Here is a 13,351-nt window from a genome sequence, read left to right as displayed (position 1 = left end):
GGATTCATAAACAGGTAGGCAACAATCACTGAAACTTGCATGTTTATTGATTTAGCTTGTATTTTTTTCATCCTAAAAATTATTAATCTTGCAGACAGCCCAGAGAAACTTGCATTCATTTGACGCGCCACTGTATTTTGAAGCTCTTCATACTGTAATGCTTCTCCAATGTGAGCCTTCCACTTCTGCATGTCTTTAATTTAGCAGCACTTTGCATTTTGTGCATGTCTTGTTGGGCCTTATGTGCTGCAATTTTCTTATGATCTGTCTTTGAGACATCAGGTTCATTTGTCTTGGAAGAGCTCTAAATATGTGCTACCACCCTCTGTCCTAAATTATAGGTCGTTTTTGGCTTTTCTAGGTACATAGATTTTGCTATGTACCTAGATATACAATATGTCTAGATGCATAATAAAAAATGTGTATCTAGAAATACCAAAACGACCTATAAATTGGAACGGAGGGAGTACTTCTTAATTTCCTTTTCACGTTGGTAATACTTCCCAGACAAAGATACAGTTGTGTTTAAAAATACAGAACAAATGCTTGGAATGTGAGACTAAGGACCATGGAAGAAATAATGTGTCAAACTCGATCTGATTTGCCAAACTGAACAGAATGATTTGCCTGTTCTCGTTTTCGACAGCAGCATTTATAAATAAGCACTGTACTGCTCTGAAAAGTAACCACAAATTACCCCCATTCCTAAATCCGAATGCCCAGATAAGCTAGCTTACTTAGCATGCACATGGAGCTGTTTGTGGTGGTCCAAATTATACACCCTTGCAATTTTGCAGCAGCATCCCTCGAACAAAGCATATTCAAGACTGCAACATTAGGACAGTTAGGCTTGTAAAAAATGGTATACGTAAGGGATCTGTTTCTCCCTGACATCAGCTTACAAGTTTTTAAGGTTTAGATTATGCTTGACCTTCCTGAGTATATGGTAATCAAGTTGTGTGTCTCTTTATTTCAACTTTAGTAGCTAACCCTTTTTGTCTTAATGTTGGTGCAGTCAATCTTCCTGGGCACACTAAACTTCTTGAAGATGACTCTCAGTTGATTGGTGATGGTACACATTTTGTTCATCCAACATATGCTGACCTCATCAGCATGTTGAAACTGATGTGGGATGTTGGTCATGCTGTCACTGAAACTAGTTCAAACTACAAGATAGAATATCTTTTGTTGCAAGTCTGTGCTAAGATTGGCAATAGACTGACTTCTGGATGTGATCTTGAATTCCTTGATTTGGCTATCCGTAATGGAACTGCTGAGACTAAAAATGAGGCAATTATATCACTACCCATAATTGTGTTATATTCTGGTCCTAGGATGCTTGGAGCAATGTTTAAGAAACTTGAGTGAGTGGACTTGCTTCCCCTTTCATGATTATTGTAGATGAGATGTACTTTTCTAGTTAAAGTTTTTTAATAAGTTATTTTGTTTGTTATCCAGTACATGTGATTCTATCCTTCAAATTTTGTTCTTAAATACATGTAGTTCCATGATTTTAGGTTGATATCTTACTATGCTGTCCCTTGTTTGCTTGCTACAGGTCAGTGGATGCTTTAGGACTCGAGAACGTGGGGAAAAGTATTGCCTTTTCACTTGGTTTTCTATCTTGCTTAAATGGAACCACTGATCACACCGACAATGTGGGGGACCATTGCAAGCTATTCTTGGACAAGCACTATGAACAACCTGTGTCAACATTAGATCTTCTCTTGAGAGGTTTCTGTTGCCCTCAATGTGATATCATGAATAGAACTGTCCACAATGAAGAGCAAGTTTCTATAGTGGACATTGCACCATTACAAGTTGAGAGTGTGGACTTCAATATTAACATCTCCAAGGCCCACACTCTCTTTTTCAAATTTCTCTACACAGGGACTTCTGAGGAATCTATAGTTTCTTTGGTTGAAGCTTTGCCACGGTTATTGAGGCATTCTAGCAGGCATCTTCTACTTGAGATGAGAACTCGGTGGAATCAGTGTTTTGAATTTCTTCTGTGTCATGAAATGAAAGCTGTCAGGGAAGCATTTTCTGGTGTAGTCTACTGCTTCTTGGAAAACAGTGTTATGGATATTTTGTTTTCTGGTGGACTGGGAATGAATGGAGGGTCTAAAGAACTTCAGTTCATGGACAAGATAAAATGTGCTTTCACCAAAGCTGAAGATTCTCAGATTCTTTTGACACTTCTGGAATCAATTGGTACTATTGTGAAAGTTAGTGATATTCATGGAGAAGTTTTCTTCTGTTCATTTGTGTTACTTATTGGCCAGCTTGATAATCATAATTCCATCATAAGGATGACTGCATTGAGATTAATTCACAGATGCTGTGCATACTGTTTCAAAGGAGGACTGGATCTCTTCCTCTTGAAGTACTCACATGCTAGAGATAATTTATATGACTATCTGTCATCTAGACTTGTGACTCATCCAGTAATAATTAAGGAATTCGCTGAGGACATTGTAGGTATTAAGACCGTAGAGCTGATTAAGAGAATGGTTCCATCAGTTATACCAAAGCTCATTGTATCGCACCCAAACAATAACCATGCTATTTTTACTCTGCGTGAACTGGCAAGCCATCTAAACATTGAGTTGGTACCACTGATTGTAAATATGTTGCCTAAAGTTCTCTGCTTTGCTCTTTTTTATGAAGATGGGCAGCATTTACCATCAGTTCTGCAATTTTATAAGAATGAGACGGGAACTGATAGCAAAGAGATATTTGCAGCTGCTTTGCCTACACTGCTTGATGAAATTGTATGTTTTCCTGGGGAATCTGATCAGATTGAGAATGATATAAGGTTATATTCTTTCCATTAGACATGCAGTTCATTGTAAATGTTAGGTATATATGAACAATTTTCTAATAATATATTAATTTTCAGGACAGCAAAAATCTCACCAACAATTCAGAATATTGCTAGAATTCTGACAGACAGTGAAACTCTTCCTGAGTTTTTGAGGAATGATTTTGTTCGCCTTCTCAATAGCATTGACAAGAAGATGCTTCACTCTGATGATATGAAGCTTCAAAAACAAGCTCTCCAGCGAATAAGGAAATTGATTGAGATGATGGGCCCTTATTTGAATACACATACGCCAAAGATTATGGTCCTGTTGAGTTTCGCCATTGATAAGGAAGGTCTCCAGATGGGTGGTCTTGATGTCTTACATTTTTTCATAAAGCAATTGGCTCAAGTATCACCAAGTAGTATCAAATATGTTCTGTCCCAAGTTGTAGCTGCTTTCATTCCATCTCTGGAAAGGTGCAGAGGATGTCCTTCCATGAACCTAGGTAAAATTGTTGAAATCCTAGAAGAGCTTGTTGTGAAAAACAATAGCTTGCTAAAGCAACATATACGTGAATTACCACTGTTGCCTAGCATACCGTCTTTATCGGAAGTAAACAAGGTAATAGAGGAAGCTAGAGGGCTAATGACACTGCAAGATCATCTGAAGGATGCTGTCAATGGTCTTAATCATGAAAGCTTAAATGTGAGGTACATGGTAGCTTGTGAGCTGAGTAAATTATTCAATGCCAGAAGGGAGGATATGACTGCTCTTATCATTGGTGAAGATATTGCTGATTTGGATGTAATAAGCTCTTTAGTTATGGCTTTACTTAAAGGATGTGCAGAGCAATCAAGGACTGTTGTTGGCCAGAGACTGAAACTAGTTTGTGCAGACTGTCTTGGCGCACTTGGTGCTGTTGATCCTGCTAAGTTGAAGGTAAGTTCTTGTGAGCGCTTTAAGATAGAATGTTCAGATGATGATCTGATATTTGAGTTGATCCACAAGCATCTTGCAAGGGCATTCAGAGCTGCTGCTGACACTACAGTGCAAGATTCTGCTGCCTTGGCTATCCAGGAGCTACTAAAATTGGCAGGTTGCCAGTCTTCATCTAGTGAAGAATCAAATTGTTGTGAGATGAGCTACAGGGGCCAAAAGTTGTGGGACCGTTTCTCAAACTATGTCAAGGAAATTATTGCCCCATGCTTAACATCGAGGTTTCATCTTCCTAACACAACTGATTCTGCTTTAGCTGGCCCAATATTCCGCCCAACAATGTCTTTTAGAAGGTGGATATACTACTGGATTAGAAAGTTGTCATCACATGCAACTGGATCCCGTTCTAGTATTTTTAGTGCATGCCGTGGAATTCTTCGGCATGACATGCCAACTGCAATCTATCTCTTACCATACTTGGTCTTAAATGTTGTCTGTTATGGTACTCCAGAGGCTCGTCAGAGCATTACTGAGGAAATTCTGTGTGTTCTCAATGCTGCTGCTTCTGAAAATAGTGGGGCTGCTGTTCATGAAATTGCAGTGGGGCAGAGTGAGGTCTGTATTCAAGCCATCTTCACTTTACTTGATAACCTTGGGCAATGGGTTGATGACCTCAAACAGGAAATTGCTTTATCCCAGTCTAGTTATGCCATGGCTGGAAAGCATGGAGGTAAACTGAAAGATGGCACATATTCTGATCATGAACAGGATCAAATGCTGGTGCAGTGTAGCAATGTTGCTGAGTTGCTGGCTGCTATACCTAAAGTCACTCTAGCAAGGGCCTCTCTTAGATGTCAAGCTCATGCTCGTGCTCTAATGTACTTTGAATCCCATGTCCAGGAGAATTCTGGTTCCTCCAATCCAGCTGCGGAGTGTAGTGGCACCTTTTCAGACAATGACATATCTTTTCTTATGGAAATATATGGAGGATTGGATGAGCCTGATGGCCTCCTAGGTTTAGCGAATCTGAGGAAGTCATCGAGCCTACAGGATCAGCTTATCATTAATGAGAAAGCTGGAAACTGGGCTGAAGTCCTAACCTTATGTGAACAGGCCTTGCAAATGGAACCTACCTCTGTTCATAGACAATCCGATGTTCTTAATTGTTTGCTAAACATGTGCCACCTTCAAGGCATGATCGCCCATGTGGACGGTTTGGTTTGCAGTATACCCCAGTATAAGAAAACTTGGTTCATGCATGGAGTGCAAGCAGCGTGGCGATTAGGGAGATGGGATCTCATGGATTCATATCTGACCAGGACAGACAAGGGTCTGGTGTTCAGCAGTTCTGAGAATAATGCTTCTTTTGACATGGATCTTGCTAAGATATTCAAGGCCATGATGATCAAAGATCAGTTTCTGGTTGCTGAAAAAATTGCCCAGTCCAAGCAAGCATTGCTTGTACCTCTGGCTGCGGCAGGCATGGACTCATATATGCGTGCATATCCTTATGTTGTCAAGCTCCATATGTTGCGTGAGTTGGAAGACTTCAATTCCCTGTTGGGAGATGAGTCATTTATTGATAAGTCATTTCGTGCAAACGATCCAAACTTTCTGAAGTTAACGAAGGATTGGGAGAACCGTCTGAGATGCACACAGCCATCACTGTGGACAAGGGAACCTTTACTTGCTCTGCGAAGGGTGGTTTTTAGTCAGAGTCATATGAATGTTCAAGTTGGGAACTGCTGGCTTCAGTATGCTAAGCTCTGCCGTTTGGCTGGTCACAGTGAGACAGCCCACCTTGCAATACTAGAAGCAGATGCCTCAGGTGCCCCCAATGCTCACATGGAGAAGGCAAAGTATCTCTGGAATATACGGAAGTTTGATAGCGCTATAGCTGAACTTCAGCAAACGCTTATCAACATGCCAGCGGAAGTTTTGGGAAATGCTGTCGTTTCATCTCTTTGTAGCCTCTCTCTTGCTTTGCCAAATGCACCTATCTCTGCAACACAAGCATCGAAAGAGAATCCAGATGTGTCTAAAACCCTGCTTCTCTATACTAGATGGATTCACAATACAGGGCAAAAACAGAGTGCGGATATCAAATCTCTCTATTCTAGAGTAACGGAATTGCGGCCCAAGTGGGAAAAAGGTTTTTTCTGCATGGCAAAGTTTTTTGATGATTTGCTTGTTGATGCTAGGAAAAGGCAAGAAGATAAGTTTGCTTGTAAAGTTGGATCAGTCCCTTCTAGCTCTGCAAGCAGGGCAATTGAAGAAAAAGAGAAGCCTTGGTGTGAATTTCTTCCGGGAGTGCTACTATGTTATGGAAAAGCACTTCACAAAGGACATAAGAATCTTTTTCAAGCACTGCCTCGAATGCTTACTCTTTGGTTTGAATTTGGAAGCATATATGTCCGAAATGAATCTTCCTCCAATCAACGTATGAAAGAGATTAATGCAAATGTAAATTGATTGCACATCCTTTTCATATTCATTTTTTTTTTCATTCTGCGTAAGAAACTTAATCAGCCCATTGCAGGTTTTAGGCCTCATACGTGGGTGTTTGAAGGATCTACCAACATATCAGTGGCTTACTGTGCTGTCTCAGTTGATCTCCCGCATCTGTCACCAAAATGCTGATGTTGTCAGAATGGTCAAATGCATCATCACATCTATTTTACGGGAATACCCTCAACAAGCTCTTTGGATGATGGCTGCAGTGTCTAATTCCACTGTTCTGGCAAGACGAGATGCTGCTGCAGAAATATTGCAGTCAGCAAAGAAAGGATGTCGGCGTGGGAGTAATGCACTCTTCAGTCAATTTACTAATCTTATAGGCCATCTTATTAGGCTCTGCTCTCATCCAGGGCAACCAAGGGCGAAAACAATAAACATCTCAACTGAGTTCAGTGCCTTGAAAAGAATGATGCCACTAGGAATTATCTTACCTGTCCAGCAAGCTTTAACTGTGACTCTGCCATCATATGATTCAAATATGTCGGATCAATCTGGTTTTCACCCCTTCTCAGTCTCTCAACATCCCACTATAGCTGGAATAGCTGATGAAGTAGAAATTCTTAACTCCCTTCAGAAACCAAAGAAGGTACGTTGAGCATTGCCTTGCTTGATTAATTACTGCATTAGTATGAAGAGCAACTGTTTAGGCTAACTAAATTTCACATCAAAAGCCATTCTAAATTTTGTTAGATGGTGAATATTTCTAGAGTGCTGTACAAATCATTGTTGAATTTGATATTGAAGTTAAAAGGCTGTTCGACACTTGTACAAGTTTGTTAGTATCAGAGTTGGCTATAGTCCTATAGCTTATACTTCACTAGGCTGATAGCTACTCACCAGCTGATCATTTTGAACTTCAGGTTGTTTTCCTCGGAAGTGATGGAGTTGAACGTCCATTTCTTTGCAAACCTAAGGATGATCTTAGGAAAGACTCACGCATGATGGAGTTCAATGCAATGATCAACCGTCTCCTCTCCACGGTCCCTGAGAGCCGCAGGAGAAAGCTCTATATCAGAACCTTTGCAGTGGTACCACTTACCGAAGATTGTGGAATGGTAGAATGGGTGCCCAATACTCGTGGTCTTCGGCATATTCTTCAGGACATCTACATAACTTTTGGGAAGTTTGATAGGGCGAAAACAAATTCACAAATCAAGAAGATATATGACACATGCCATGGGAAAATGCCTGACGATGTGATGCTGAAGATCAGAATCCTTCCAATGTTTCCCCCAGTTTTCCACAAATGGTTCTTGACAACATTCTCTGAACCAGCTGCATGGTTTCGTGCTAGAGTGGCATATGCACATACCACAGCAGTGTGGTCAATGGTTGGGCACATCGTGGGGCTGGGCGACAGGCATGGTGAAAACATCCTCTTCGACTCGACGACCGGGGACTGTGTGCACGTGGATTTTAGCTGCCTGTTTGATAGGGGCTTGCTACTGGACAAGCCTGAGGTGGTGCCGTTTAGGCTTACACAGGTAAGTAGCGAGAGCATGTCTTGGTTAGTTTTTCGTGCCTTTCAAGCTCTGTGGATATCTGACCTGTAACATGGTTTTTTTTCTTGGACTTCAACTGCAGAACATGATCGATGGCTTGGGCATCACTGGGTATGAAGGCGTATTTTTAAAGGTCTGTGAAATCACTCTATCTGTTCTCAGGACCCACAAGGAGACCCTCATGACTGTCCTTGAGACCTTCATCCATGATCCACTCGTCGAGTGGACCAAACTTAACAAGTCTAGCGGAGGTGAAGTCCAGAACCCACACGCGCAGGTATGATGGCATATACAGCAAGGGCACTGGACGAGTGCATATTTGACATGTCTTAGAAGTATAGTAACCACCATTACACCGATAGCATTCTGATGTATCTCTTGTTGTATACAATCCAATCTTCCAGAGGGCCATCACTAACATCAAAGCGAGGCTCCAGGGAGTTCTGGTGGGTGCTAAAGCCAGCCCTTCACTGCCGCTCTCCGTGGAAGGCCAAGCGCGGCGGCTGATCGCTGAAGCAGTCTCCCTCAACAACCTCGGCAAAATGTACATCTGGTGGATGCCATGGTTCTAAGTTCTATATAATAACAGGTCGTCCTCTCTCTCTCTCTCTTACTGTGTGTGTGTGTGTGTGTGTGTGTGTATATATATATATATATATATTGGTTGACAGAAACTTTGGGCAGAACGTGGCATTTTGTAATAGCCCTATGGCTGCCCTACGCCCTTATTGCTGCTGTACCTACTACTACTACCTAGCATATCAATGCTTCTTTCATCTAGTAATATTACAACATGACTTTGGCCTCTCGGGGTAGCACTTATAGCAGTCAAAAATCTTAGTGTTGATCCATTGGCATTGGAAGTTTGGAACTGAATGAATGGTGGTGTCGTGTGAGGTGTGACTGTGACTGTGAGGCACAAGCACCATGGCCCATGAATGGAATCAAAAGGCACATGGCAAGGCAAGCAATCAGGACTGCTTATTATAAAACAACAGTATTAAGGTCCTATCTTAAGAAACATTAAGGTCCAGCCCAGCTAATTATATGGGTCCGGCTCAGCTGGGTATCCTGCAGGCTGTTTCCTTTCCTATACACCACAACTCCACCAGTACATGGCGCGCTCTGTGTTAGATTCCTCGTATACCGGCCGGCGACGGTGTGGTGTGGGCTGAAGAGAAGAGAGACGCTTGCTGGGACCACCCATACCCTACTGGACTTCTGGTGGAGATCAGATCATGGGCGGCGTCGCCTCCTGCTCGTGGACATGATCATAAGCGCGCTGTATATGGTTATGATGACTGATGAGCGCTGCCCTCATTGCGGCCGACGACCCATCGGATGCCATGGAGAGCGCCCGCCTCGCGCGGCAACCCTACAGTGCAGTTGCAGCGCTGAGGTGATCAGAGGCCGTGAACGTGAGGGCATGTCGCCTACCTCCTCTGACCACACAAGACAATACTCAAGCTATAGCGAGCAGTGCGTCGTGAAGACGAGGCAGAGTGACACGCCTGCCAGTTCCAACACCCACCCATCCCCATCCCATCTCGACCGGTTCAGCATCTTTCTTTTCTTAAGTACTTGCGCAAGCCTGTCATTCTTTTACTTCCTTAATACATTTTGTTATAATAACCCCATTCATCTTGTCCTGATGGCAACTCATTCCATCTACCACTACTATACTAAACATACTCCTATACATGAGCACGCACGGTCACCGTCTTCCTTGTATTAGATATTAGTACGACTCCGAAAAGCAAAGCAAAGGCGTCTGGCCTGGACAAGAAAAGTACAAACTTTGGAGTCTAGATTGAGCACCTTTACAAGGTTCAGATGGACCTGCAGTGGACGACGATCCGTCCTGGGGGAGTTGTTCATTCCTCGCAGCATTAGCCATTAGCAATCAGTTAGCTGAAGATGCGGTTGGCTGCTTTTTTAGGATTTAGGATAGGGCAATTACAAATTCGGCCAGGATGCTTTATTTTCATAATGAGCCTATATTTGATATATAAATGTTAACCGTTTGTTATAAATCTTGTTAAGTTTAAAATTATTTGAGCCTCAGAGACAAGTGAGACTTCCATTAAAGACGGTAGTCTGAGTATTGAACTGTTAGCTCATCAGAAGATAGAAGAAGAAAAACGGGTTGGGCAGACAAACGGCTGGACACCGTCTTTGTCTGCGTAGCAGTAGTAGGAGTACTCCGTATATACAAAAACTACTAGGGGTCAAACACGTCCATCAATGACGCTTTCCCTGCCGGCATCCTCTCCCCTGCAAAGGAGCGAGTGGCCGGTTAGTCAGCTTTGTCATGGTCCCCAGCCCAACCTCGCCCGCAGTCGCCGTGCAGAGCGCCAAGAGATACGACAAGCGCCACTGATCTGCTTCCGTGGTGAAATCTTTTACCGCCCTTAGAAAACGGAGCCCATCCATGGACCACGGTCATGGAACCAACGGGAGCAGCAAGCAAGACGGGAGATTGCGAAAGCGACCCTCCATGCTTGGATTCGACAGAGAGAGAAAGGAGAGGGCCCAAGATCAACAAGAAGCAACAAATCAGCCTTATCAGCCATTTGTACAATGTTTTTCTTTCACAACAAATCTGCAATCAGTCCTTCTCAGCTAAGCCCAGCTAAGCCAACAGGGCCAAAGCTTGGAGCCTCCGCAAGTCCCGCCCCGTGATAGCGATCATTACAGATGATGATGAACAAATGAAGCATGGAATGGAGGGAAGGAGGTTTTCCTCTTCCGCTCCCTCCTCTGGATTCATTAGGCGGCCGGAACTCTAGTGCTTGGTAGTAGTTGTATCAGAATGTGACAGCAAGAGTAAAAGAAGAGCAGAATTTTGTGGTGGCACTCTAGTGCCTCATTGTTTCCTGTCTTTTCTACTTCTACTCTACAAATACATTTCTTTGCTTCATTGGTTGGTTGCAGTGTCCGTCCACCGGCAATGGCGAATTGGCAATACATACAGATACAGGTCATAAGCTGGACTGAATATTTCAGCAACACACATGCCCTTCCTTCCTTGATACCTCCACAATATGAGCTAACATCATATATCCACAATACAGGAGCTGAATGAAGAACATTATATATAGATATATCCAAAAAGAGAGGGAATCGCCAAAGGCACTTCTGATCAATCATTAGAAAGGCAGCGAGCTTTGCTCTTGTTAATTAATAATAAATATAGGAGAAAGATTCAGCAGCACAGGGCAACCTTTGCATCCTGCATGATGCTAGGACGGACGGACACACACTGCTAACATGGATAGTAGATCGAAGTGGGTTATGTATGATGGGGAGATTGATTGCAAAAAGGCCTCCCAAATCTTTGCCAGCCTCTGCCCTGCCTGCCTTTTACTAGCGCTGCTCAAGCTTAATTTATTGCTGCCTCCTGATCCCCTTCTTCCTCCTCCCATGCCCTCTACAAGCAGCCTCCGCCGTAGCCAGCGTTCTTGAACAGCTCCTGCTTTATCACGTCGGCGCTGATCATGTCCCTCTGCATCTGCGATGTCATTGCCACCAAAAATTGTCAGTGAGGCACCCTCTTCTCCAGCAACCATTCAAGGAGCAAACTTGTTGCATTGCATTGCATGATTGCATCCAATTTGAGGGCGAAGGAGTATGAATGGCAGCGAACCAATGGATGGACAGGGAGTGGTCACTACCTCGGAGCAGGAGGCGTGCATGCCGAAGTCGTTGAAGCAGCTGATGACGCACTGCTGGATGTCGAGCCCTAGCGTGTCCAGCGTGCTCACCGTGGACAGCAGCAGCCCCGGCTTGGCGGCGCAGTAGATCTCCACCCGGGTGTCGCCGCCCTCCTTCCGCTCCACGTCGAACTGCACGAGGCATCACGTACATAGCAGCAGCATCTCAGCCTCGCCTCACATTTCCCTTCCCCCAATCGCAGCAGCAGCAGCAACAGCTCACTTCTTCACGTACATTGGGGGTGTTCCTGGCCACCATCTCGTTGGGGTTGAGCTCCCGGAAGACGCTGAGCATGCCCGGCGCCTCCTGCTGCTGCTGGTCGATCTCCTCCTGCAGCAGCTTGATCCTCTCCAGCAGCTCCTTCATGTAGTCGATCGTGTCGCCCAGGATCGACGTCCGGTCCATCTGCGCACCACGACGCACATTTCATATCTCATCAGCCCAGCCGCCATAGATAGATAGATTGTTTGTTTGCTGTTGATGCAAATGTCCTTTCTTGGCCGAGGAGGACAAGAACCAAGGAAAAGGAGAGATTTTTTTTTTGGCCTTCTCACCTTGCTGATCTTGGGCACGACGGAGCGCAGCATGGAGAGGCGGTCGTTGAGGCGCTTGCGGCGGCGGCGCTCGGCCATCAGGTTCTTGGACGGCATCCCCTCGACTCTCTTCTTCTTGGACGCCGGGGCCGGCGGCGGCGCGACGCTGGGGCCAGGGCCGAACGCGCCGCCGCTCTCCGCCAGGCCGGGCTCCACCTTGCAGACCCCGAGGCCCGCGGTGGCGCCGCCGACGCCGACGCCGTCCACCAGCGCCGCCGCCGTCTTGGGCTCGACGACGTCAAGGAACCCCATCTCGCCGCCGTAGTCGCCGTCATTGGGCCCGCCGAACGCCGCGGCGGCGCCGTAGACCTCGCTGAGGCAGTCGAAGCCGGGCGCCACCGCCGGCTGCGGCTGCGGCTGGGCGTAGGAGGCGGTGAAGGTGGGGAGGACGCTGACGGTGGGCACCTGGTGGTGGCGGTCCTGGAAGGAGCAGTCCATGGCCGCCGCCGGGGAGAAGAAGTCCCCCATGGCATTGCAGTCCCAGCCGTCCCTGCGCAGGGAGAGGATCTCCTCCAGGAAGGCCTGCTCTTCCAGCTCCATCGCCGCCGCCGCCTCCTTCTCCTCGAACTCGAAGAATGCGAGAGGGTAAGCACAGAAAGAGGTGGTGGTGGCTATGGCTTGTGAGGAGGAAGGCGTGGTGGTGGGGAGAGGGAGAGCGGAGGATGCCAATGCCATGGGTGAAGAGAGGGTGAGGGGAAGGGGGATTAATATATGGGGAATGGAAGGGGGACAATTATTCCCTATGATAAATGGTGAACAGTGGCCATTAAGGTAGGTTTGAGTTGATGGCTTCCATGTCATTAGGGGAGAAGGGAGGGAGGTACTAGTCTTGATGGGATTGGATTGGAAAGGAAAAGAACCATGCTGCTGCCTTCTCAGTTCTCACTACACTACTTGATGCTTATGCCTGTATTGTGTGAGCTCACATCCATTCATCCATCCATCCATTTGTTTGTCTGTTTGTTTAATTAATTAATCCATGGGGTTTTCTGTTGATTAAGTTGTGGTCTGTACTGCTAGTAGCAGTAGAATGCAGAGAGGCCCCCAATCTGTTTTTTGTTGTATTGTGACTTGTGAACCCTAGGGCAGAATAACAGTGATAGGCTCCAGGATTCGTCCTGTTGGAGAAAGCTCTGCCTTGTGATCCCATCACTCATTCATGAGTTGTTACTGTCTACGGAGTACTGCTAAGTAATTAGTGTCATCTATGAGTAATAGGCAAAGGGGTACTACGATGACGGATGCGTCTCTGCTGGACATAAATAAATGTAATGTCAGTAGC

At 45.2% G+C, this 13,351-nt stretch overlaps 2 protein-coding genes across 3 annotated transcripts; one reads left to right on the top strand and one right to left on the bottom strand.

The window, feature by feature from the left end:
• Nucleotides 1-97: 97 nt before the first annotated feature.
• LOC136529213 (serine/threonine-protein kinase ATR-like) lies at nt 98-8,537 on the top strand. 2 transcript variants are annotated; one of them, XM_066522305.1, is made up of 8 exons: nt 98-170; nt 1,016-1,364; nt 1,559-2,818; nt 2,903-6,183; nt 6,290-6,846; nt 7,121-7,744; nt 7,845-8,039; nt 8,167-8,537. In XM_066522305.1, the coding sequence occupies exons 1-8, from the start codon at nt 158-160 to the stop codon at nt 8,332-8,334; spliced, it is 6,447 nt and encodes a 2,148-aa protein (XP_066378402.1). In that variant the 5' UTR covers nt 98-157; the 3' UTR covers nt 8,335-8,537. The 2 variants fall into 2 exon arrangements, with proteins under 2 accessions (XP_066378402.1, XP_066378401.1); XM_066522304.1 differs by having other exon boundaries at nt 2,903-6,206; nt 6,283-6,846.
• A 2,231-nt stretch (nt 8,538-10,768) lies between these two features.
• Nucleotides 10,769-12,816, bottom strand: LOC136528750 (transcription factor BHLH3-like). Its single transcript, XM_066521725.1, has 4 exons — nt 12,031-12,816; nt 11,711-11,881; nt 11,437-11,607; nt 10,769-11,273 (listed from the first exon to the last, which is right to left on the bottom strand). The coding sequence occupies exons 1-4, from the start codon at nt 12,742-12,744 to the stop codon at nt 11,193-11,195; spliced, it is 1,137 nt and encodes a 378-aa protein (XP_066377822.1). The 5' UTR covers nt 12,745-12,816; the 3' UTR covers nt 10,769-11,192.
• Nucleotides 12,817-13,351: the final 535 nt, after the last annotated feature.

The sequence above is a fragment of the Miscanthus floridulus genome, chromosome 19 (genome assembly GCF_019320115.1).
Source record: "Miscanthus floridulus cultivar M001 chromosome 19, ASM1932011v1, whole genome shotgun sequence".
Lineage (NCBI taxonomy): Eukaryota > Viridiplantae > Streptophyta > Magnoliopsida > Poales > Poaceae > Miscanthus > Miscanthus floridulus.
Note: the sequence above shows the minus strand (reverse complement) of the source record. Positions and strands in the feature narration are given on the sequence as shown.

Excerpts from the sequence above, each read along its gene's own strand:
- LOC136528750 (XM_066521725.1), bottom strand. The coding sequence starts at position 12,744 with ATGGCATTGGCATCCTCCGCTCTCCCTCTCCCCACCACCACGCCTTCC. Across the intron at positions 11,882-12,030 it reads TCGTGCCCAAGATCAGCAAG|ATGGACCGGACGTCGATCCT; the intron begins GTGAGAAGGCCA and ends CGTGGTGCGCAG. Across the intron at positions 11,608-11,710 it reads TGGCCAGGAACACCCCCAAT|TTCGACGTGGAGCGGAAGGA; the intron begins GTACGTGAAGAA and ends TGCCTCGTGCAG.
- LOC136529213 (XM_066522304.1), top strand. Across the intron at positions 2,819-2,902 it reads CAGATTGAGAATGATATAAG|GACAGCAAAAATCTCACCAA; the intron begins GTTATATTCTTT and ends ATTAATTTTCAG. Across the intron at positions 8,040-8,166 it reads TCCAGAACCCACACGCGCAG|AGGGCCATCACTAACATCAA; the intron begins GTATGATGGCAT and ends CCAATCTTCCAG.